The sequence below is a fragment of the Mobula birostris genome, chromosome 8 (genome assembly GCF_030028105.1).
Source record: "Mobula birostris isolate sMobBir1 chromosome 8, sMobBir1.hap1, whole genome shotgun sequence".
NCBI classification, from domain to species: Eukaryota; Metazoa; Chordata; class Chondrichthyes; order Myliobatiformes; family Myliobatidae; genus Mobula; species Mobula birostris.
Genome location: NC_092377.1, coordinates 14,454,091 through 14,480,894, shown reverse-complemented (window position 1 = coordinate 14,480,894; position 26,804 = coordinate 14,454,091). Strand labels below are relative to the sequence as shown.

General features: G+C 44.7%; 1 protein-coding gene across 5 annotated transcripts in view; it reads left to right on the top strand.

Annotated features, from left to right (window-relative positions):
* Window positions 1-26,477, top strand: part of smyd3 (SET and MYND domain containing 3) — a 998,228-nt gene extending 971,751 nt beyond the window's left edge. For 4 of the 5 annotated variants that reach the window (XM_072264810.1, XM_072264809.1, XM_072264811.1 and 1 more), the window contains 2 exons: window positions 23,840-23,948; window positions 26,235-26,477. In XM_072264810.1, coding sequence (XP_072120911.1) covers window positions 23,840-23,948; window positions 26,235-26,342 — 217 coding nt within the window. In that variant the 3' untranslated portion in view covers window positions 26,343-26,477. The remainder of the gene's footprint in view (window positions 1-23,839; window positions 23,949-26,234) is intronic. The other variant, XM_072264812.1, reaches the window with a different exon arrangement.
* Window positions 26,478-26,804: the final 327 nt, after the last annotated feature.

Here is a 26,804-nt window from a genome sequence, read left to right as displayed (position 1 = left end):
AACAGCACTACGCTAGTGGGTGGGAAATTGGATGCTGAGAAAAGGACGAATGTTGATTGGAACACCGACGACAAGATGGCAGACGCTGGAACCTGGAGCAACGCACAACCCGCTGGAGGGACTCAACAGGCCGAGCAGCACCCAAGGAAGGAATCGTCGACATTTCGGACCTAAACACTCTGCCGGGTCTGGGAGAGGAGAGGGAAGATGGCTGATGCAGAGAGGGGAGAGAGGGAGCCCGAGGTGATTGGTGGTCCGAGGAGAAGTGATGGATGACCTGCAGGTTATCCAAGGTAGAGGAGGGGAGCGGGGGTGGAGTTGGGAGATTGTGCAGGTGAATGATCTATGAGTTCTTCCAGCTGATTGTTGTTGGTGATAGCTTCCTTTGAACTAGTGCCTAGGGATCTTTAACTTCCACCTCTAAGAACATAGAGCACTCCAGCACAGTACAGGCCTCTCCGCCCACGATGTGCTGATCTTTTCACCTACTCTAGGATCAATCTAACTCTTCCCTATAGAACATAGAGCACTCCAGCACAGTACAGGCCTCTCAGCCCACGATGTGCTGATCTTTTAACCTACTCTAAGATCAATATAACCCTTCCCTATAGATCATAGTACATTACGGCATGGTACAGGTCACAGAAGGGTGAAGTCTCAACTTCGTGACCTTTTGAAAACCAATATCAATGCTTTTGATGTGCGTGCTCCAGTTCCTGAAGTAGGACTTGCAGCCACAACCTTCTGACAGTGGGTGAGCTGTCAGCAGGCCATTGTGACGTTAACTAGCGAGGCAGTGTTGCAGAATCTGGTACCCTATGAGTGTGTTGCTAGCAGACATCCTGTCAAGCTGTTCCAGCATTCTGAAAGACAAATTCACAATTCAAGGACAAATTCACCAAATTATCAATTTAACTGCGAACAGTTCCTGGGGAAGTGTCTGTGGAATCAGTGTCATAATCTGATTCATGCCAATAACAAGGGTTTAGGGTGAAAGCTGAAATGTTTGAGAGGAGCAGGAGGGGTAACTTTTTCCTTTAATGTTGAATGAGCTGTCAACAGGAGTGGTGATTACAGGTTCGGTTTCAGCATTTAAGAGAAATTTGGACAAGTGCATGGATGGGAGAAGCATGGAGGGTTTTGGTCCAGATGCAGGCCAAGGGGACTAGGCAGAATAATAAACATGAGGAAGCCTGCAGATGCTGGAAATCCAAAACAACACGCACAGAATGCTGGAGGAACTCAGCAGGTCAGGCAGCATCTATGGAAAAGCATAAACAGTCTCTGTTTCGGGCTGAGACCCTTGTCGGGAATAAGAAGGAAAGAGAAGATGACAAAATAAAAAGGTGAGGAAAGGGGAAAGAGCCCCACTCTGACCTTTTCCTTCTTCTCACCTGCCTGTCACTCCCCCCTGGGTCCCCACCTCCTTCCCGTTCTCCTATTGTCCACTCTCCTCCCCTATAGATTCCTTCTTCTCCAACCCTTGACCTTTCCCACCCACCTGGCTTCACCTATCACCTTCCAGCTAGACTATTTCCCCTCCCCGCACTTTCTTATCCTGGCGTCTTCCCCCTTCCTCCTCCGTCCCGAAGAGGGGTCTCAGCCCAAAATGTCATCTGTTCGTTCATTTCCATAGATGCTGCCTGGCGTACTGACTTTCTCCAGCATTTTGTATGTGTGTGTGAGCAGAATAGTAGTTTGGCACAGACTAAATGGGCCAATCAGCCTGTAGTTCACCAAGACTCCTTAACGTCCCCAGTTAAGGAAGAATTGAAGACTTATTATTAACAATGGCAACATTTGAAAGACGTTCGGACAGCTACATGGATAGGAAAGGGTTTGAGGGATATATGTTAAAGGTGGTCAAATGGGATTGGCTCTGGTGGGGACATTGGTCAACATGGACCAGTTGGTCACAGGGCCTTTTGTCATGCTGTATAACTCAATGGACCTATAGAGACACATACTCTCGTTTCACTGAGGTACGCTTCTGTGCCGTGGAAGCCAGTCCACCAGAGAGCAAGTTCCCGACTTAACATGAAGAGAAAGCACTTACACTGGACTTCCCTTACAGGCTTCCCACAGGGTTTCCCAGCCAATTCTTTACTATTTGAGTAGAAGCAGATACGTGGCCACTTGGCACTTTGTACGAAGTATAACCCTAACTGCAGTAATGATGAATAACCAGCCAATTTACTTCTTGGTGGCGCCGGTGAAGTGTGGAGCCCTTGCAACTTTGAAAAGCGTCTTTGCAGAGAAGGTGGTCACACGAACTGCTGGAGGAACTCAGCAGGTCAGGCAGCATCTATGGAAAGGATTGAAAAGTCAACAATTCAGGCCGAGACCCTTCATCAGGACAGAGGACAAAATGGTCATCATTATAATCTGGCATCGTGTGTCTTTGAAGTGTCGTCCTGGATTATGGGCTCCAATGCAAGTTAATGTGACATTTTGATTCATAATTAGGCATGCCACCCACTGATCTGAGCAGCCATTAACACTGGAAACCCAGTGCTATCAGATCTGATCTCATACACCTCTGTAGGATTTGCTGCTCACCAGAAAAAACGTTTCAATCTCAGGTCAATTTTTCTGTGGCAAATACTGTTTTAACAAAGATCAGACGGAAATAGTTGGAAGGTTCTGTGTCAAACAAAGAACCTTGTAGGCAATGGTTTTGATCTACCGTTCAAATTTCTGGTCATCTGACTGTACATATATACAACCAAGTGAAACAACGTTCCTCCAGACCACGGGGCATCCACACAATCTATATCACACAAAACACGTGAACTAAAATATTATACTTCTTCTTAGGCATCCGTTAGTCTTGCGAGACCTGGAGAGTTAGTCTTCACTCTCCAGGGCGCAGGCCTGGGCAAGGTTGTATGGAAGACCAGCAGTTGCCCATGCTGCAAGTTTCCCCTCTCCACGACACCAATGTTGGCCAAGGGAAGGGCATTAGGACCCATACAGCTTGGCACCAGTGTCGTCGCAGAGCAATGTGTGATTAAGTGCCTTGCTCAAGGCCACAACACGTTGCCTCAGCTGGGGCTCGAACTCACAACCTTCAGGTCGCTAGTCCAATGCCTTAACCACTTGGCCACGTGCCCACACATATAGTAAAATATTATACTATAAATAGTTAATGAAATATAATTCAAAATGCATTTAGTAAAGCCCAGCACAGGTAAACAGTACTTTAAACAGCTCACTGACAAGACCTTCGCGGTGGCAGGTTATTCATTAGTCTCAGAGACTGTTACCCTGTCCGGCAGTTCTAGACCTGATGCTTCTGCATCCCTTTCCTGATGATAGCGGGTCAAAGAGGTTGTGGGGTGGGTGGTAGGGGTCGTCAACAGTGCTTTGGGCTCTTCACATACAACGGGCCTGGTAAATGTCATAGATGGGGGGGCAGAAGACTTCAATGATCTTCTTGGCAGTTTTTACTGTCCTCTGTACGGTCTTGCGGTCTGATGCCTTGCAGCTTCCATGCCACACCACGATGCAGCAAGACAGCACATTTTTGATGTTACTCCTACAGAAAGTTGTTGGAATGGGGACACGGAACCTTGCACACCTCAATCTCCTCAGTAAGTGTGGACGCTGCTGTGCTTTCTTGACTAGTGAGGAGATGTTGTGAGGCCAGGTTAGATCATCCATTGTATGCACACCCAAGGAACTTACTTATGCTTCCCTCTCTACTGAGGTCAGCAGTGAGCAGTGTCAGGGAGTGTGCAGAAAGAAGCGTCTGTGGACGGGAATAAACAGTCGGCCTTTTTGGACCAAAACCCTTCATCAGTGTTTATTCCCCACAGTAGTGAAATGCGCCGCTTGTGTCAAATCAAATCAACTAGGCAGTCCGCCAGTGTCGCCATGTTTCTGGCGCCAACAGAGCATGCCCACATCTCACTAATCCTAACCATACACCTTTGGAATGTGGGAGGAAACTGGAGCTCCCGGAGGAAACCCATGCTGTCACAGGGAGAACATACAAACTCAAATTTCAAAGTTCAAAGTAAATATATTATCTAAGTTACCATATGCAACCCTGAGATTCATTTTCTTATGGGCATCCTCGATAAATATATAGATTAATAACAACAGAAACAATGAAAGACCACACCAATTTGGGCACTCAACTAGTGTGCAGAAGACAACAAACTGTGCAAATACAAATAGAAAGAAATAATAGTAAATAAATAAGTAATAAATACGGAGGGCATGAGGTAAAGAGTCCTTGAAAGTCAGTCCTTTGGTTGAGGGAACATTTCCATGTTGGGGCAAGTGAAGTTGAGCGAAGTTATCCCTTCTGGGATGGTTGAGGGGAATAACTGCTCCATTTCGGTAGCAGTGGGAATTAAACCCCAAATGGCGATCGCTGATGCTATAAAAACCAAACACTAACTGCTAGGTAGGCGCTACAAGAGCCTCCGCTCCCGCACCAGCAGGCTCAGGAAGAGCTTCTTCCCTGATGCTTTGACCCTGCTGAACCTCACATCACAGCGCTAAGCAGTATTGCACCCATATTGGACTGTCTCAGTACTTTTATATTTGTGTGCTGTAGCACTTACTTTTTATTCGCTGTTATTTTATAAATAATACTGTTCTTTTAGTCATACTTTATTGATCTCGGGGGAAATTGGTTTTCGTTACAGTTGCACCATAAATAATAAATAGTAATAAAACCATAAATAGTTAAATAGTAATATGTAAATTATGCCAGGAAATAAGTCCAGGACCAGCCTATTGTCTCAGGGTGTCTGACCCTCCAAGGGAGGAGTTGTAAAGTTTGATGGCCACAGGCAGGAATGACCTCCTATGATGCTCTGTGCTGCATCTCGGTGGAATGAGTCTCTGGCTGAATGTACTCCTGTGCCCAACCAGTACATTATGTAGTGGATGGGAGACATTGTCCAAGATGGCATGCAACTTGGACAGCACGCTCTTTTCAGACACGACCGTCAGAGAGTCCAGTTCCATCCCCACAACATCACTGGCCTTACGAATGAGTTAGTTGATTCTGTTGGTGTCTGCTACCCTCAGCCTGCTGCCCCAGCACTTCTGGTCAGATGCTAATTGCATTTCATTGGCTTTGGTAGCATTTGCAAACTACCAGTGGCGAATCCGTCTCATTCTTCATGTCCGTCCTCTGTGCAGAACTCTGCATGAGGAGAGACCAAAGCCCCAAAAGACTGAAAACAAAAATGAAAATCCTGGAAAGCTCAAATAAGAGCAGAAAGTGCTGGAATTACTCACCAGCTTCTGTGGAAAGAGAAATAGTAAACGTCTTGTATCTGGGAACCTGATCAAAACTAAGAGAGTCAACTTGTATATGTGACACTAATAAACCAATTTACCAAATTGCCAGTCTCTGGAATTCTTTGCCCCTGGGGGTGGCAGAGATCGGATCATCAAGTAAAGGATAAGTTGGAGAGAGATAAATATTTGGAAGGTTGAGGAATGGAAACTGAGTTGTAGTCAGCATAGACCAGCCATGATGGCACTGAGAGGAAGGACAGGCTGGAGGGGCCGAGTGGCTCCTACAATCTTGTGTTCCTGTGCTGGCACATTTTCTGCCTTGTAACAGTGACCAAGCTAAAAAGGCTTAAGTACCTTATAGAACTGTGCAAGTCAAATTTTAACCTTGAGCGCGATTGAGGCTAGAAGGGTTAAAACCAAAGCGCCTTGGCTCGGTTTTGAAGTGGGGTTGTGTTTCCTTTAATTGGCTGTCTGCATGCAGCAGCAATCTCATATCAATGACAGAATTAAGTGCCGTTACTCTGCCAGTCGAGAGGAAGTGAAAAAGAATGTGGTAGTGTGTGTCTTTTGATTTTTGATACCGCTTTAATCCCGCTTTTCAATCCGCATGTGTGATCCTTTCACTTCAATCAGTCGACATCTCTTTTAAACTCTTAGATTCTTTAACTCCTTTGCTGTGCATTCTGATCTGCCGTTCTGTTGCCAACCACAGAGAGCCGCATTCTATCTCAGCACTGAATAAAACTGAAGTCTGTGCTACATACAAAGGCCAAGCAGCTTGAAGACAAATGAGGCAAAAATATGTCATAATTGGCTGTTGATGGGAGAGAAAGCAAGAGAAGTTGCCAGGAGAAAAACAAAAACAAAATCCTCAGTCAACAGGTGAATGTAATGTAATACAACGTGGAGCAGTACAGTGCAGTACAGATCCTATGGCCCACAATATTATGCCAACCTATATGAACCTATTTCACAATCAATCTGACTCTTCCCTCTCACACAACCTCCATTTTTCTCACATGTACCTATAGAGGTTATAAAATATCTCTTGTAACAGCCACTAACTGTGCGTTCCAGGCACTTACCAGTCTCTTGTGTGAAAATCCTACTCTGACATCACTCCTAAAATTTCCTCCACTCATGTCAAGCAGATTTCCACTGATATTAGCCATTGCCCCACTGGGAGCAAGGCACTGGCTGGGCACTCTGTCTACACCTCTCATAGCCTTATACCCTCTGAACCTGGGGAGACTGGATGAGAAAGCAGGGACAATGAGAAAGGATTCGTGGAAGTGGATTCTTGATGGTTGGCTTAGAGTCAGTAGGACAAAGATCTGCTTCGGTTCTCACTAATTCTCTCTGATTGTGAGTTCTAGCCCCACTCCAGACAGGTAACATGAATATCTGGATGGACTCACCAGTGTGGTGCTGTTGAAAGAGATATTTAGCTGAACACCTGATTGTTTCATTGAGATAGGTGTCGCACGTCATCACTGTCAGAGGATGCTGGTCGCACTAGTCTTGCATTTCTAAAGTACTCCATTGGTTGAAAGGCTCATTTAGGCTGGAATGGAATCAAAAGCCATCGTTCTTACCTTTGATGCAAAGAATGGACCATAACCACCGAGAAAGGAAAGGGCTGCAGTAATTTAACCCATTAGCATCAACAGATTGAGTGGAATAGGACATTACTGTGTTGAAGGATGGTGATAATTTATATAGGCATCCATTAGTCTCATGAGACTGTGGATTTGCGCCTTGGAAGGTTTCCAGGGCCCAGGCCTGGGCAAGGTTGTATGGAAGACCAGCAGTTGCCCATGCTGCAAGTCTCCCCTCTCCACGACACCGATGTTGTCTAAGGGAAAGGCATTAGGACCCATACAGCTTGGTGTCGTCGCAGAGCAATGTGTGGTTAAGTGCCTTGCTCAAGGACACAACACGCTGCCTCAGCCAAGGCTCGAACTAGCGACCTTCAAATCACTAGACGAACTCTTAACCACTTGGCCATGCACCAATATGGTGATAATTGACAGCGGCCCAATTAGAACACAGAACAGTACAGCATAGGAATGGGCCTTTTGGCCCACAATATTGTGCTGAACCAGCTAAAAGGTAAATCAACCCCACCCCCAAAACTAATTGATCCTACATATACAATGTTCATATCCCTCCACCTTCCTCATATACATGTGCCCATCCATCTAAATGCCTCTTAAAAGCTGTGAATGTTTTTGCCTCTACCAACATACCAGGCAGTGCATTCCAGACATCATAACCAATTAAAGACCGCACCAACTTGGGCATTCAACCAATGTGAAAAAGACAACAACTTGTGCAGACACAAAAAGAAATAAATAATAATAAGTACATAAATATCGAGAAGATGAGATGAAGAGTCTTTCAAAATGAGTCCATAGGTTGTAGGATTCTTCATCTGATGTTCTTGATATTATTTTTGGGGAGATGATAGTTTTGAAATGCCGGTCTGTGGTTGATAAAGAGCATCCTGATGTATGCACCTTTGCTGTCCAGATGTTCCAGGGTTGAGTAAAGACCCAATGAAATGGCATCTGCCGTGGACCTGTTGTGCCAGTAGGCAAATTGGAGTGGGTCCAAGTCATTTCTCAGTCAGGAGTTGATATGTTTCATCACCAACCTCTGAAGACAACTTATCACAGTGGATGTAAGTGCTACTGGATGCTAGTCATTGAGGCAGGTCACCGCGTTCTTCTTACACACTGGTATAATTGAAGCCTGCTTGAAGCAATAGACAATAGACAATAGGTGCAGGAGTAGGCCATTCAGCCCTTCGAGCCAACACCACCATTCACTGTGATCATGGCTGATCATCCACAATCAGTACCCTTTTCCTGCCTTCTCCCCATATCCCTTCACTCCACTATCTTTAAGAGCTCTATCTAACTCTTTCTTGAAGGAATCCAGAGAATTGGCCTCCACTGCCTTCTGAGGCAGAGCATTCCACAGAACCACAGCCCTCTGTGTGAAAACGTTTTTCCTCAACTCCATTCTAAATTGTCTACCCCTTATCCGTAAACTGTGGCCTCTGGTTCTGGACTCCCCCAACAGCAGGTGAGTACCTCAGACTGCCAAAGTGAGAGGTTAAAAATATCCCTGAACACACCAACCAGTTATCAGCACAGGTCTTTAGTGCTCAGCTAGGCACCCAGATGTTTTCCATGGGTTCACTCTCCTGAAGGATGATACCACGTCATCCCCAGCAATTAAAATCACAGGGTCATTGATGGCTGTGGGAGTCCACAAGATCATAAGATGTAGCAGCAGAATTAGTCTATTCAGCCCATCAAGTCTGTTCTGCCATTCCATTATGGCTGAACCTGGATTCCACTCAACCCCATACACCCCGCCATATTCTTTGATGCCCTGACAACTTCTGCCTTAAATATACCCACAGACTTAGCCTCCAATGCAGTCTGTGGCAGAGCATACCATATATTCACTATTCTCTGGCTAAAAAATTCCTCCTTACCTCTGTTCTAAAGGGTCGCCCCTCAATTTTGAGGCTGTGCCCTCTATTTCTGGACACCCGCACCACTGAAAACATCCTCTCCTCATTCATCCTATCTAGTCCTTTCAACATTCAGTAGGTCTCAATGAGATTCCCCAGCGTTCTTCTAAATTCCAATGAGAACTAGCCAAAAGCTGCCAGACGTTCCTCATGTGTCACAATTCCTGGAATCACCCTCATGAACCTCCTCTTCACTCTCTCCAATGACAACACATCCTTTCTGAGATATGGGGCCCAAAACTGTTGACAATACTCCAAATGCGGCCAGACTAGTGTCTTATAAAGCCTCAGTCCATGAAGGCTGCTCTGTGTTTTGATGACCAAAATGAACCTAGAAGGCATTGAGTTCATCTGGGAGCAAGTACTTGTCATCTATGTCGCTTGGTTTCACCGTGTAAGAGGTAATAATATTCAAGGCCTACCAGAGCCTGCTGAGCATCCTTCAGTGATTTGTTTGGTCCAGAATTGCCACTTCACCCATGAGGTGCCTTTCCAGAGATCGCACCTGGACCCCTTAAATCTTACTTGGTCACCAGACCTGAACGCTACTGATCTGGCCCTCAGCAGCTTGCAGATCTCATGGTTCATCCAGGGCTTCTGTTTGAGGAAGACTCTGAATGATTTTGTGGGGACGCCATGCCAACCGTGGTGTATTCATTAAAATTCCCTGATGAGTCCTTGAGCACGGCCCAGTCCACCATCTCGATGCGATCCCATACCCACTCCTCTCCTCTTTGTTGTCCTTACCTCTGGAGCCTTGCTCTTTGGCCTCTGGTCATATGCAGGTGGAATAATGGCAGCCAAGTGATCTGGTTTCCTGAAATGTGGTCTAGTCCTGGAACAGTAGGCATTCCTTATCATAGTATAACAGGTGTTGGAACAAGCCTGATTGTAGTGTCCGACTGTGATTTGAAATGTGTTGAGCTGGACTGTTTCTTGCCTGGTGATGGCAGCATTCACTATCTCGAGTGCCTGATTAGCGTCGGCTTTTGGCGTATGTAGACTACGGTCAGGATTGTAGAGGGGATCTCTCTTCATGTCGAGGAACCAACTAGAGAGCAGGCTATTCTGGACTGGGTTTTGAGCAATGAGGAAGGGTTAATTAGCAATCTTGTCGTGAGAGGCCCCTTGGGTAAGAGTAACCATAATATGGTGGAATTCTTCATTAAGATGGAGAGTGACATAGTTAATTCAGAAACAAAGGTTCTGAACTTAAAGAGGGGTAACTTTGAAGGTATGAGACGTGAATTAGCTAAGATAGACTGGCAAATTACACTTAAAGGATTGACGGTGGATATGCAATGGCAAGCATTTAAAGGTTGCATGGATGAACTGCAACAAATGTTCATCCCAGTTTGGCAAAAGAATAAATCAAGGAAGGTAGTGCACCCGTGGCTGACAAGAGAAATTAGGGATAGTATCAATTCCAAAGAAGAAGCATACAAATTAGCCAGAGAAAGTGGCTCACCTGAGGACTGGGAGAAATTCAGAGTTCAGCAGAGGAGGACAAAGGGCTTAATTAGGAAGGGGAAAAAAGATTATGAGAGAAAACTGGCAGGGAACATAAAAACGGACTGTAAAAGCTTTTATAGATATGTAAAAAGGAAAAGACTGGTAAAGACAAATGTAGGTCCCCTGCAGACAGAAACAGGTGAATTGATTATGAGGAGCAAGGACATGGCAGACCAATTGAATAATTACTTTGGTTCTGTCTTCACTAAGGAGGACATAAATAATCTTCCAGAAATAGTAGGGGACAGAGGGTCCAGTGAGATGGAGGAACTGAGGGAAATACATGTTAGTAGGGAAGTGGTGTTAGGTAAATTGAAGGGATTGAAGGCAGATAAATCCCCAGGGCCAGATGGTCTGCATCCTAGTGTGCTTAAGGAAGTAGCCCAAGAAATAGTGGATGCATTAGTGATAATTTTTCAAAACTCGTTTGATTCTGGACTAGTTCCTGAGGATTGGAGGGTGGCTAATGTAACTCCACTTTTTAAAAAAGGAGGGAGAGAGAAACCGGGGAATTATAGACCGGTTAGCCTAACGTCAGTGGTGGGGAAACTGCTGGAGTCAGTTATCAAGGATGTGATAACAGCACATTTGGAAAGTGGTGAAATGATCGGACAAAGTCAGCATGGATTTGTGAAAGGAAAATCATGTCTGACGCATCTTATAAAATTTTTTGAGGATGTAACTAGTAGAGTGGATAGGGGAGAACCAGTGGATGTGGTATATTTGGATTTTCAAAAGGCTTTTGACAAGGTCCCACACAGGAGATTAGTGTGCAAACTTAAAGCACACGGTATTGGGGGTAAGGTATTGGTGTGGGTGGAGAATTGGTTAACAGACAGGAAGCAAAGAGTGGGAATAAATGGGACCTTTTCAGAATGGCAGGCGGTGACTAGTGGGGTACCGCAAGGCTCAGTGCTGGGACCCCAGTTGTTTACAATATATATTAATGACTTGGATGAGGGAATTAAATGCAGCATCTCCAAGTTTGCGGATGACACGAAGCTGGGTGGCAGTATTAGCTGTGAGGAGGATGCTAAGGATGCAGGGTGACTTGGATAGGTTGGGTGAGTGGGCAAATTCATGGCAGATGAAATTTAATGTGGATAAATGTGAAGTTATCCACTTTGGTGGCAAAAACAGGAAAACAGATTATTATCTGAATGGTGGCCGATTAGGAAAAGGGGAGGTGCAACGAGACCTGGGTGTCATTATACACCAGTCATTGAAAGTGGGCATGCAGGTACAGCAGGCGGTGAAAAAGGTGAATGGTATGCTGGCATTTATAGCGAGAGGATTCGAGTACAGGAGCAGGGAGGTACTACTGCAGTTGTACAAGGCCTTGGTGAGACCACACCTGGAGTATTGTGTGCAGTTTTGGTCCCCTAATCTGAGGAAAGACATCCTTGCCATAGAGGGAGTACAAAGAAGGTTCACCAGATTGATTCCTGGGATGGCAGGACTTTCATATGAAGAAAGACTGGATGAACTGGGCTTGTACTTGTTGGAATTTAGAAGGTTGAGGGGGGGATCTGATTGAAACGTATAAAATCCTAAAGGGATTGGACAGGCTAGATGCAGGAAGATTGTTCCCGATGTTGGGGAAGTCCAGAACGAGGGGCCACAGTTTGAGGATAAAGGGGAAGCCTTTTAGGACCGAGATTAGGAAAAACTTCTTCACACAGAGAGTGGTGAATCTGTGGAATTCTCTGCCACAGGAAACAGTTGAGGCCAGTTCATTGGCTATATTTAAGAGGGAGTTAGATATGGCCCTTGTGGCTACGGGGGTCAGGGGGTATGGAAGGAAGGCTGGGGCGGGGTTCTGAGTTGGATGATCAGCCATGATCATAATAAATGGTGGTGCAGGCTTGAAGGGCTGAATGGCCTACTCCTGCACCTATTTTCTATGTTTCTATGTTTCTATGTTTCATTAGTAGAATGGTTGGCACTTAATCGTTGGATGTTCCAGGTCAGAGGAATGAGAGTACGACAAAATCACCACGTCCAAGCACCATAGAGATTGTATACTGTTGTAAACGTGTGTACCATTTATACAGATAAATTCATTACAACAGCAGTGTAGTGAAGTATTACAAGGCAAATCAATAACAAAGTGCAGAGGTTTACCAGGATGCTGCCTGGATTAGGGAGCATGTCTTATATAGAAAGCCTGAGTGAGCTAGGGCTTTTCTCTTTGGGGCAAAGGAGGATGAGAGGTGACTTGATAGCGGTGAATACTTTAAGATAAGAGGCACAGAGTGAATGGGCAGCCACTGCCCTTCTCCCAGGGCAACAATGACTTATATGAGAGGGCATAATTTTAAAGTGGTTGGAGGAAAGTATAGATGCGATGTCAGAGGTAGGATTTTTATACAGCAGGTAGTGGATGCTGGAAATGTGCTCGTCAGGGATGGTGGTAGAGTCAGATATATTGGAGACATTGAAGAAACTCTTAGATAAGGACATAGACGAAAGAAAAATGGAAGCTGTTGTGGGAGGGAAGGGTTAGATTGATCTTGGAGTAGGTTAAAAGTTGGCACAACATCTTGGGCTGAAGGGCCTGGACTCTGCTGTGCGTTCTATGTTCTAATCAAATGTTAGTACAGAGAAAGAAAAGCACATTATTTGTAGTTCGTACAGACATATAATTTAGATTCAAAGGAGTTGAATGACGATAATAGAAGTAATGAGTGGATCTGCAGAGTGCAGCTTGCCATGAGTCAGGGGCCCTGAGGTAATGTTGCAGCTGTGTAGCATGAGAGGTCGTTCACTGGTGACTCAGCGTGAGGTTTAAAAAGGGCTCTGGTGCTTTCGGCTCTTTTCAGCAGGCTGCAATCAGCACAAACCCAATAAAAAAGAAGAGAGGTGTAAGCGGAGCAGCCATTGTTGGAGTGGGCCAGTGTTAGAGTGGTCAGGCTTTGGGTCAGCTGCCTTCAGCAAGGACAGGCCAAGGTAAGTAAATTTCTGGTAACACACACAAAAAATGCTGGTGAACACAGCAGGCCAGGCTGCATCTATAGGAAGAGGTACAGTCGACGTTTCGGGCCGAGACCCTTCGTCAGGACTAACTGAAAGAAGAGATAGTAAGAGATTTGAAAGTGGAAGGGGGAGGGGGAGATGGAGGGGCAGCCTCCATCACCTCCCTCATGGCAAGAACGAAAGCAATTGGTCTGTCTGCTTCCAATATCCTCGATTCATTCAAATTCACTAATTTGTAGACTAGTTCTTTCTGGCCAACATCTCCCCCTTTTTGACCCAAAGATATTTATCTTAGGATCACTATCCTCCTCTATTCTGTTGACTACTCATAGGTCTGCCATGAATCCCCAGCAGGTGTGCAACACCTATATTATACAGTAAGTACCATTTGCTTACTGAATTCATAAACCTGTATAGAGACAATTGTCTTCTCTGTATTACAAAACCACCATCCTCTTCCTTTTGCACAAGTTCAGCTTTCCACCATCTAAGGTGATATACATTAAACAGTCATTATCATTGGTACATAAAATTGATATTACAGCAGCATACAATACTATGCTCTGCCATAGATTTACAGTATTTGAACATTTGATCCTCAACTCCCAAACTTATCCCAAGAGTCTGAGTCTTGCAATATGTTATTTGCTTTATCAGCAGGTCTTAATAACTTTTGTATGTTTAGTCCATTGATTGATATCTCCTTTGCCTCCTCCACGACACGTGTCTGGTCTGCATTCAAATGAGGAATCAGTGGCAATTCGGTAACATAGTCCCACAAATATTGATCCGTATCGGTTCATTGGATTGAAAGATTCTCTTTCATTACCACATTTATTGCTGACTGAGACAAAGTTTGTCCTCCAGTAGGCAAATCTAAAGCCACACTCCTAAGTGCAACAGTATGAATTTCCAAAGGACAGTCTTTCTGTCCCTTGGTGTATATTACTGTTGTTACTATAATATATCTGTCCCGCCAACACATATTGTAAGAAAAACTCATCAACAGGCAGCATAGAAAATGAACAATTCTCATAATCCAGAGGTTCTGTCTTGTCATCTCTTCTGGACAAGACCAGTGGTTTCCCACAGGCTCTCTGTCTCACTAACAAGGGAGAGACAGATATCAATCCTTCTGCAGTGACAGGGGAGACAGCAGTCGCTATTTCGATGCTGTAGTCATTTTGAAGTCTTGCTTTTTGTTTTGATTTCTCCAACTCAAGGATTGGCAAATCGATTACTGAGTGTAGAGCCCTCCGATAGCCACTCTCGCTGTCTTCGATTTCCGGCTCCTGCTGTGCTTTAGTATGCGACACCAGCGAGAATTCGTGTCCACAGGGCCACGCAGGCCCCAAAGTCGCTGACTGCCGGCTGAACCTGGGTATACCAAAGCGGCCGATCAGCAAGCTCCAAATGTGGGAACATGCCGTTGTGCAGGACCACAGTTTTATCAGTGTCACTGTAGATCAAAGATCCCAGTAGGACCCCAACCACCCTGGGAAGGAAATTAGAGACATTACAATAGGAAGAATTTAACTATTTCGTTGATGAACTGGGAGCCGTCGCCTGCTGGCACCATCTTTTATATGTAGCACAGCTCTCAGCTTTATACGTTCCCTCAGATATGAGGTCTATGCAGTCAATTATCAAATTCATGGTATCTTAACTGAATCCAGATTTACCTGTGCTGCACTCCAACCAATGTGATTAGTCTGTGTCTGATTCTGATCACTCTCTCCAGTAACGTCCCACATTTTCTGCTGAAGGGTCTATATCTGGTTTCCTAACTCTGCTGTATCTAAAGTATTGACCATTGCAAACCTTGATGCATAACATACTTCCACTAATTCCAATAGTCCTCTCTTCTTTCTATTTTTGACCGACTTAAACTCACTCCGGCTTAGTTGTCTCCCAAGAAAATATAGTAAATAATGCCTTGTTGACGAACACCATTTAGGCACCATTATTTCAGTTAGATTAAAGATTACCTGAACTTGCTGGTATCCTGGTACCAAAGTGACAAATTCCCCTGTACCGCCTAACACTGATCCTATCCCTTTGTGTTACACTGGGTCTCACTATGTTTAGTCTCTGGTGTAGTTCCAGCTACTTAAGGTTGTGCGGTGGTCAATTTTACATTATTTGCTTCATTCCTAATGTAATTTCTGCTCTTATTTCCAGTTTCACGTTTCATTCTTAAATCATTTTAAGTCCATGGTTCCTATCTGGTTTTCTAGCTCATCCAATCCAGGCTCCCAATTGTCTTTGGACTCAAGCGATCCATCTTCTCTGTCACCATCTACTTGGAACAGTAGTTCCAATCTCAAATCTTCCAAATCACGATTACCATGCACATCAATTGTCAAGTCTGCAACATTGTACGTCAATTGTTACATGCCAATGGTGACAACATTCCTGTTTCTCTCCCATCAGTTTTAACTGGGTGACGTGGGACCACCCATTTTTATCTGGGGAAATCAGCACCCTGTTTACTGATGGGCTTGCTTTGCCTAGAATTTCATAGGGCTCTGCCAACCTTGGATTTAAAAATGAGGAGGGTTAGTGTATACTAATTATCACTTTGGCCTGGATGTAATTCTATGGGACTGACTTTTGAGACAAAATATGCTTTACTCTGTTGCTTTGTCTTTTGTAGTTGATGACCAGCCATATAATTGGCTTACTTCACTATCTCAACCAATTATTGCACCATTTTTCTGACACAATCCCATCTAATTTGGGTTCTGACAAGTCTAATCCTAACAACTCCTCCAACCCTCTGAAATCTCTTCTGACCACGAGTTTATTGGGGGTGTAATGCATTGATAATGTCACAGTATTCCGTACTATCATCAGTACATAAGGCAAAACTACAAGCCATGTTGTTCCATGTTGTTGCACCATTTTGGCCTTCATATTTTTTAGTATTCAATTCATTCTTTCCACAATTCCACCGGACTGTGGTCTACAGGGTATATGAAATCTCTGCTTGATCCCTAAAACTTCCATGACATCTTCAATTATCTGGGCCGTGAAATGTGTGCCTTGATCCAATTCGATACTTTGGGGTAGTCCCCAGCGAGAGAATATCCTTTTCAATAAAATTTTTGCAATGGCCTTTGCTGTGTTTGTCCTGGCTGGGAAAGCTTCCACCCACTTCATAAAGGTATCCATTACCGCCAGAATATATTTGTACCCTCCTGGGGTGGGTGGTCAGGGACCAACATAATCTATCTGCAAATTAGTCCAAGGCCCTTCCACTGGTCTGGTGTGTCGAAGGGCTCCTTTCTTCACATTTCTATCAGAATTATATTGTGCACGAATCAAGCAATTTTTGACATAGTGCTCCATGTTATCCTTAGGCCAGACTTCCTTGATCTTTTCCAGGGTGCAGTTGGGTCCCTGGTGTCCCCATAGATCATGGTACCAGTGGATCATCTGATTTCTTCCTCCCTCTGGAACCACAAGCTTTCCTTCATAAAGGACAACTTCATCTTTGATAAACACTCCCTTGTGCTCTTTGTATATTTCTGGTTCTGCTCCTTCTATTAATTTTCTAAAAGAATTCTTTATCTTTCTTCTTCTCCTGTGTTAAATCCATTACCTTAATCTGTTGTCCCTTCTGCTTCCCGATCTCCACAATCTGTGGCTGCCATTCCTGCCCAATTAAAGTACCTTGCTTCGCCAATTCGTCAGCCTGCCTAATTCCCTCAGGAGATAATTTAGTTTGGGTTTTCACCTTTATGACTCTATATTCTTCTCCCTTTGCCACCTCAAATATATTTTATAATAAACCAGCAAATGGGAGGGGCTTCCTGTCAGCTGAAACAAACTCTCTGCCTTCCCACAGAGGAAAATACTCTGTAAGCCTGTTGCAAACGTAACATACATTCTTCACTGTGCATCATTCTTCACAATTTTCCAGTCTTCCAGAACCTTCTAATTCTTGAAAAATAATTACTAATGGCTCCACAATCTCTTCAGCCTCCACTTTCAGAACCCTGGTGTGTACACCATCTGGTCCAGGTGACTTATCTACCTTCAGAGCTTTCAGTTTCCCAAGAACCTTCTCCCTAGGAATGGCAACTTCACACACTTCATGACCCCTGACACCTGGAACTTCCGCCATACTGATAGTGGCTTCCACAGTGAAGACTGGTGCAAAATACTTATTCAGTTTGTCTGCCATTTCCTTGTCCCCTATTACTACCTCTCCAGCATTGTTTTGCAGTGGTCCAATATCACTCTCACCTCTCTTTTACACTTCATGTAACTGAAGAAACTTTTAGTATTCCCTTTAATATTATTGGCGAGCTTAGTTTTGTATTCCATCTTTACCTTCTTAATGACTTTTTTAATTGCCTTCTGTTGGTAATTGAAAGCTTCACAATCTTCTAACTTCCCACTAGTTTTTGCTCTATTAGGCCTTCTCTTAGGCTTTTATGTTGGCTTTGAATTCTCCTGTTAGCTACGGTTGTGTCATCTTGCCTTTAGAATCCTTTTTTCTCTTTGGGCTGGATATATCCTCTGCCTTCCGAATAGATTCTAGAAATTCCAGCCATTGCTGCTCTGCCATCATCCCTGCCAGTGTTCTTTTCCAATCAATTCTGGCCAACTCCTCTCTCATGCCTCTGTAATTCACTTTACTCCACTGTAATATTGATACATCTAACTTTAGCTTCTCCCTCTCAAATCTCAAGGTGAATTCGATCATATTATGATCATTTTCCCCTAAGGGTTCTTTTACCTTAAGCTCTCTAATCAATTCTGGTTCACTGCACAACACCCAATCCAGAATAGCTGATCCTCGAGTGGGCTCAACCACAAACTGATCTAAAAAGCCATCTCTTAGGCATTCTAGAAAATTCCCCTCCTGGAATCCAACACCAACCTGATTTTCCCCCTCTACCTGCATATTGAAGACACCCATGACTGTTGTAACGTTGTCCTTTTGGCATGCATTTTCTATCTCCCATTGTAATTTGTAGACCACAACCTTACTACTGTTTGGGCATCTGTATATACCTCCCATCAGGGTCTTTTTACCCCTTTCAGTCCCTTAGCTCTATCCACAACGATTCAACACCTTCCGACTCTATGTCACCTCTTCCTAATTACTTGATTTCATTTTTTACCAGCAGAGCCACGCCACCTCCTCTGCCTTCCTGCCTGTCTTTTCAATACAATGTGCATCCCTGGACTTTAAGCTCCCAGGTATAATCTTCTTTCAGCCATGATTCAGTGATGCCTACAACATCACACCTGCCAATCTGCAACTGTGCTACAAGTTCATCTGTATATTGCACGCATTCAAATATAACACCTTGAGTCCTGTATTCACCCTTTTTGATTTTGTACACCTTCTGTGTTGCAACTCATCCTGTTGCCTGCAATTTTGCCCGATCATCAGCCTCTCCTTGCTAGGAGTCTCACTACACGTTGCCTCTGTTTCTAAACCAGCTACCTCATCTTCAACACTATCACTTCAGTTCCCACCCCCCTGCCAAATTAGTTGAAACCCACCCGAACAGATCAGATGGATGTTAGCATATCAAACATTGTCACAAGTATAGGCAATCTATAGTTTTGGTGTACTTATCATATTTGTGTGCTCCGAGACAGCCCTGACAATACCACCATTCCCAACATCCATTGCTCTTGCCAGATGTAGAAGCCCGTTCTCTGCTCCACGTTGACCAATACAGTATAGCGTAAAGTCTTAGGCACCATAGCAATATAAATGTGCCTAAGTACTGTAACTATTGAAATTGTATTGAATTACCTACTGTTAACGTTGACCTTAAGGGTATAAAAATGTGATGTACCTTTGGGTTTGTGAGCATTTACTGAGTGTGTCTCCAGAATGGTGCCTGCTTGTTTTGTTGAATAAAGACTTCCAGATCGCCAATGACTTTGATCACGGTCACAACAGTCTCATGGTCTAAAGAAGCTCATATTGTCAGTTTTTATTTTTTTCATTCATTTCCCTCCTTTTTCTTCTTTTTTTTTGATAGTTTTCCCTTCTCTACTCTTCCTATCTTTCTTGGATTGCTGCAGTTGGTCAATTTTCCCTTCTTCTCCATGAGAATCTTTGCTCCCCATTGGGATATATTTTTGCTGGGAGTTATGAATTATTTCCTTATATATCTGCCCCTGCTTGTCTATTGTTTTACCAGCTGATCATTTCGCTCAGTCCATGTTAAGCAACTCTATCCTCATGCCTTTGTAATTTCCCTTATCCAAGAGTAATACAGTTGCTTCAGAGCCAAGTTTCTCATTCTGAAACTGAACGCTAAATTATCTCACACTGCAATTGCTAATTCCTTGGGGAATCTTTTACTCCGAGATCATTTATTAAATCTGTCTTGTTGCACACTATCAGATCAAAGATAGCCTGAGCCCTGGTTGGCTTCATAACATATTGTTGGAGGAAGCAATCTCTGTGAAATTCATTTGCATGGTTACCATTTCCAATTTGATTAACCCAATATACACTATTTTCTATCGCGGCTCCCCATTATTTCTTGATTTATAGCTTTTCCTACAGCATATCCAATATTTGAGGCTTCTACCTCACTCCCTTTGCTGTTTTCTTTGCCTTCCTTTCTTTTTTAACCTCCATCCAAATTGACCCACCAGGTTCAAAACCAGGATCACCCACTCTATCTTATTAGTCTGGCACCAGGTTATCCTTTTAATCACATTTCTCAAAATTCTGTCCTTCCTAATTGAAGTCTGAACTTTCTTTCCATGGTTGACATTGAATCAGTAGTCTCCTCATCTCTAGGGCCCTATTTTTACAATCCTGGTATTTACAGCAGATGCAATCTCACTGGCTGTCCACTCGGCCTTGGATCACCTGGACAATAGTAACCCTTAAGTCAAGCTGCTGTTTATTGACTACAGCTCAGTGTTCAACATGATCATACCCTAAATGCAGAATCAACAAGCTCCAAACCCTGGGCCTCTGTACCTCCCTCTGCAAGTGGATCCTTGACTTCCTCACCGAGGACCATAGTTTGTGTGGATTGGAAATAACATCTCCTCCTCGCTGACAGTCAACATTGGTGCTGCTCAAGGATACATACTAAGCCCAGTGCTCTATTTTCTACACAAATGACTGAGGGGCTAGGGACAGCTCAAAAGGCATTCATAAATTTGCTGACGACACAATTCGGCAACATTGATGGCAGAATTTCAGATGGTGACAAGAAGGCATTTAGGAGTAAGATAGATCAGCTGGTTGAGTGGTGTCACAATAACAACATTGCATTCAACGTCATTCAGAACAAATAATTGATTTTGGACTTCAGGAAGGGGATGCCAAGGAAACATACACCAGGCCTCATCGAGGGATCAGCAGTGGAAAGGGTGAGCAGTGGCCTGGATGCCAACATCTCTGAAGATCTGACCTGTGCCCAGCATATTGATGTAATTACAAAAAAGGCACGACAATGGCTATATTTCATTAGGAGTTTGAGGGGAATTGCTATGTCACCAATTGCAACAGCAAATTTCAACGGATTAGCATGGAGAGCAGTCTAACTGGTTGCATCACTATCTGGTGTGGTGGTCCACTGCACAGGATCAGAAAAAGCTGCAGAAAGTTGTGGACATAGCCAGCTCCGTCATGGGCACTAGCCTCCCAGCATTGAGGACACCTTCGAAAGTCAATGCCTCAGAAGGGTGGCACCCATCATTAAATACCCCCATCATCCAAGACGTGCTCTCTTCACATTGCTACCATCAAGGAGAAGGTACAGGAGCCTACAGACAAACACTTAGCATTTCTGGAACAGCTTATTCCCCTCCGCCATCAGATTTCTGAACCCACGTACATCCTCATTATTTTTTCTCTCTTTTTGCACAACTTATTTAATTTTTTTAAAAATATATATACTTATTATAATTTATAGCTTTTTAAATTATGTATTGCAATGTACTGATTCTGCAAAACATCAAATTTCATGACATATGCCAGTGATATTAAACCTGATTCTGATATATACAGTATTTCAGCTGGACTTGATTTTGGTAGAGGGACAGTTTATTCTTTATCTGTTGGGTCGAATATCTGATTATTTCAAACTCCACACTCAAAAGCTCCATTTTCCAGAGCACGCCAGTGTTACCCATGTATACTCTAGTCTCTAGACCCTCACCTGTCCTCCAAAACCTAATTCCACCATCACCCATTCTTTGACCGTGGACCCAACGTCGTCCATGCTGTAGGCCCTGGGATCATCATTATCTATTCTTCAGAAGTGGACCTATCATCACCCATTCTCTGACCGTGGACCCAACATCACCCATTCTCTGATCCTAGACCCAACGTCACCCGTTCTACAGGCCCTGGGATCATCATTATCTATTCTCCAGAAGTGGACCTATCATCACCCATTCTCTGACCCAGGACCCATTATCACTCACTTTCTAGAGACTGGGGTCATTCATTCTGCAGATCCTGGGACCATCATCACCTATTCTACAGAACCTGGGATTATCATTCCCCATTCTCTGGAACTTGACCTGTCATCACCCATTGTCCAGACCAAAGGGTCAGCATGTGATGCCCACATCCCTTCAATGAATACAGAAAAACCACAGGAATAACAGGACAGGTTCTTCCACATAAAACCACTAGAAACACACAGTTTCAGCCCAGAAAACATTTGAAGTCTCTCCATCTGAATCCCAAAATTACACCAACAACCATGTGTGTGTCCTTCAGTCCTGAAGCATCTGTTGGGCAGAGTGGAAGGGAGACAATGTCATAGATATCTGTAGGCTGGTGGGCTTGATGGCACAGAACAACAGCACAGAGCTGCTGCCACACATTTCTAACTCTGACCGTTGTTACTGTCTATGTAGAGTTTGCACATTCTCCCTACGGAAAGGAGGATTTCCACCAGGTACTCTGATATCTGCTAAGTCCCAATGACATGCAAGAGAAAATTTGAAGAGGCTGGAAATCCAGGCAACACACAGTAAATGCTGGAGGAACTCAGCAGGTCAGGCAGCATCTATGGAAAAGAGTACAGTCGACATTCCGGGCTGCCAGTCAATGGCCGATGTAAACTACCACTGGTGTGTAGGTGAGGGACCGAGTCTGCGAGGAATATAGGCCATATTTGAGGTTGTTTTGGTCACCGCACTACAAGATGAATGTTGGTGATTTTGGAGAGGGTGCAGAAGAGATTCACCAGGACGCTGTCTGGTTTAGAGGGAATAAAGGGAGGTTGGACAAACTTGGATTGGTTTCCCTGGAGTGTCAGAGACTGAGTAAAGACATGTTCGGATTTTATAGACCGACGAGAGAGCAGATGGGGTAGACAGTCAGTCTTTTGGAAATGTCAATTACTAAAGGGCCAAGGGAAAGAGAGGTAATTTAATGGAGATTTACCTGACAAGTTTCTTCACACAGAGTGGTAGATGCCTGGAATGGCCTGCCAGGGGAAATGGTGGCAGCAGGTCTGATAGAGTGTTTGAAAGATTAATTGTATTTGTCACATGTATGTCAAGACATAACAACATGCAGTGAAATTCCTCATTTGCATCAAATCAAGTCAGCGAGGATGGTGCTGGGCCGCCCACAGGTATGGTGCCAACATACCATGCCCACAACTCACTAACCCTGACCACATTCCTTTGGAACGTGAGTGGAACCCGCCAAAGCACCTGGAAGAAACCCGCGCGATCACAGAGAGAATGTACAGGTAGCGGCAGATATTGAGCCTCAACTGGTGACCCCCCCCCCCCCCCGGCACAGTAAAACGATCGCACTAACTGCTACGCCACCGTGCCGCGGCAGGCACGTGAAGCAGCAGCGAATGGAGCGATGTTTGGTCCCCTAATCTGAGGAAAGACATCCTTGCCATAGAGGGAGTACAAAGAAGATTCACCAGATTGATTCCTGGGATGGCAGGACTTTCATATGATGAAAGACTGGATCGACTAGGCTTATATTCGTTGGAATTTAGAAGATTGAGGGGGGATCTTATTGAAATGTATAAAATCCTAAAGGGATTAGACAGGCTAGATGCAGGAAGATCGTTCCCAATGTTGGGGAAGTCCAGAACGAGGGGTCACAGTTTGAGGATAAAGGGGATGCCTTTTAGGACCGAGATTAGGAAAAACTTCTTCACACAGAGAGTGGTAAATCTGTGGAATTCTTTGCCACAGGAAACAGCCGAGGCCAGTTCATTGGCTATATTTAAGAGGGAGTTAGATATGGTCCTTGTGGTTAAAGGGATCAGGGGGTATGGAGAGAAGGCAGGTACAGGGTTCTGAGTTGGATGATCAGCCATGATCATACTGAATGTCAGTGCAGGCTCGAAGGGCCGAATGGCCAACTCCCACACCTATTTTCTATGTTTTCTATGTTTCTATGATGTGCGTCTTGTGCAGGCAGGTGGGATTAGTTTAATTGGGCATTGTGGCCAGCAGAGACATGGTGGGCCGAAGGGCCTGTTCCCCTATCGTTCCCTGCCCTGTGCGTATTGGCGATGCAGCGGCTCAGTCCGGTGTTGTCTCTGCTTCCAGGCTGTACTACCGCGGCCCTCACCCCGTGAGAGGAGTGCAGCTGATGAGAGTGGGGAAGCTACAGCATCACCTGAGGAAGCTGCGCCAAGCGCTGGGCACGCTAAAGCAGGTGAGTGAGAACCACCCCCCCACCCCCGCCAAGGACCCTGCAGCATGGGAGACACACTGCCCCCTCGCAGAAGTGCTGGGCAGTTCCCTGACCAGAATTTCAGATTCAGATTTATTTACCGTGTGTACATTGAAATATGTCTCTTGCGTTAACAGCCGACACACCCAAGGATGTGCAGGGGCAACCTGCAAGTGTTGCCACCCATTACGGTGCCAACATGGCATGGCCATTATGCCTGGCAGAACAACACAAAACACAACAAGACGAAACATAGTCCCCCTCCCCTCTCCTACCCTCTCTTTCACCCACACACACGGACAGTCTTCCAACTCTGGGGCTGCAGTCTTTGGCCGCTGGGCGGCAACCTCCAGGCGTGCCATCAACTTTCAAGCTTCGATCTTCGGTATTGAATGGGACTAGCCGACGACACAACTCCATAGCTCGAACTCTGCGAGCGCCAACTGTCCAGCCCCCGAGCCTCCTGGCGTGTCCCGCTCGCGCAGGCATGCGCCAGAGGGATACGAGCGGTCCACCTTTCAGGCTGACACCCTTTCTCGGGACGTTTACTTACAAAACTGCATGCTGGTGGCCCACGCTAGCAAAAGGAAAATTGTCAGTGAGATCCCAAAGCTCGGAGAAGATCCTGGGACCCCTCTTCTCGCTGCTGCCATCAGGTAGGAGGTGCAGGAGCCTTAGATCCCACACCACCAGGATCAGTAACCCTAACCCTAACCCTTCAGCCATCAGGCTCCTGAACCAACTTCACTCACCTCAACACTCAATGGATTCCACAGTCTCTGGACTCAATAACATATACTCTCGGTATTATTTATTTATTGTGTGTTTTTTTCGTATTTACGCAGTGTGTCCTCTCTTGCACATTGGCTCTTCGTCAGTACTTGTGTGTAGTTTTTCGTTGATCCTATCGTATTTCTTTACTTTCCTGCGAATGCCTGCAAAAATATCAATCTCGGAATAGTAAATGGTGACATATATGTCCTTCGATGATATATTTACTTTGAGCGTTAAAGTGAAAGGAGAATGGAATTTACTAAGTTGAAGTGAGCCGGAATACAAATGGACTGAATTGTCAAATACAGCGCATGAAGCACTGCCTTACAAATCCTCGATTCCCCTGAAACCTGTCCTTAATCGAGTCACCACCAGCTGACTGGCGTTCATTATTGAATCTCAGCACACGGCGTGTAACCTGAGCCTTTGAGAGAAATGGAGAGAGGCTCCTCTCTCAGTCCCTTATCCTGTCAATGCAAAGATTGAATTTTGTGTTAATTATTCGGGATGAAACTCTCCTGAACTGAGGGCCACTACAGTACAGCATCAGAATTAGAATTTATTTCAATGATTCTGATATTTGTACAGTGCTGCATTCCAATAGTTCAGAAACATTCTCTGCTGTGTGATAAATAAAATAATGTGGTGTTTAGAAATGCGGCAGGCATATGAGCTGTTATCCTTGCTGCTGTGCATGCTAAGGTATAAATTTGCATAACATTACATGGTTCCGCAGAGCTCAATCCTGGCAGTCTGATCCCAAGCAGATAGAAGGAGATGGCTGTTGAGTCACTCACTGCAACGACAAGGTGGAATTTTACCCGCCGGTCACCTTGTCCAAGGAAGGAGACGCAGGCCGTGCGATGGGAGGGAGCTGGAAGTGGGCTGTGCTCATGGAAGCCGAGTGTCAGGCTGATTTCTCCCAGCCAAGAGAAAAAAAATTATCCCTACCGGGGAGGGAGGGCCACATTGTAGGGTTCTTCTGCTATTGGACAGGGAGGAGGTCGGGTTGGGTGAGGAGGCCCCTCAATCATTGTAAGTAGTTTATCACCCCTGACGGCCACATGAGTGCCAACAGTCCTATTGGTTTTAAGGAACATAATAGAACGTTACTTAAAGCATGGACAATAGTTGTACAAATGGAAAGGCATTGCACTGTTTATTCTTGTGAGTATTTTTTATTAGGAGTAAAGTTTATAGCGTCATGGAGCAGAAAATGCCCTTCAGCCCATCTAATCTGTGCCTATCCATTATTCTGGCGAATCCAATTGACCTGCACTTGGAAATAAACCTCCACACCCCTCCCATCCATGTATTATTCAAACATTTCACCTTTCACCCTTTACCTATGGCCTCCAGTTCTAGCCTCACCCAACCTCAGTGGAAAAAGCCAGCTTGCATTTACCCTGTCTTCGCTGCTTGTAATTTTAAGTACCTTTATCAAATTGAGTTGATTTTGATGTGTAATTAAAAAAAAACATTTCTCTCTGCCAGGCATTTGACATTTTGAAGGTGACCCACGGAAGAGAACATCCTTTGACCAGGAACCTGCAGCAGATTCTGGCAGACTGCGAGGCAGAACTCAACAGCAAACTGGATTAGATGTGAATACCAGTTCTGTGTGTGTGTGTGTGTGTGTGTGTGTGTGTGCGCGCGCACGCGTGTGTGTGAGTGTGTGAGTGTGTGTGTGTGAGTGTGTGTGTGTGTGTGTGTGTATGTACATACACACACTGACATGCACCTACAAGTGTGGCCCAGCACATGTGCCTACAACTGTTTTGCGCAGACACATGCACCCATACGTACAAATACCTGGCTGTGTGAGTAAGCCTCAAGTAGCCTTAATGCTGGACCAAAGCAAAGAAAGAGAGAAGTACGTAGTTACTTAAGAAAATGCCTAAACTACTCAGCAGGTCAGGCAGCCTCTGTGGAAACAGAAACAGTTAATGTTTCAGGACTGGGACTGTTCATCAGAACTGACCCTTCACCAGTCGTAATGTAGGATGTCAGACCTCAAACATTAACAGCTTTTACATCCACAGATCTGGTGAGTACTTGCAGCAT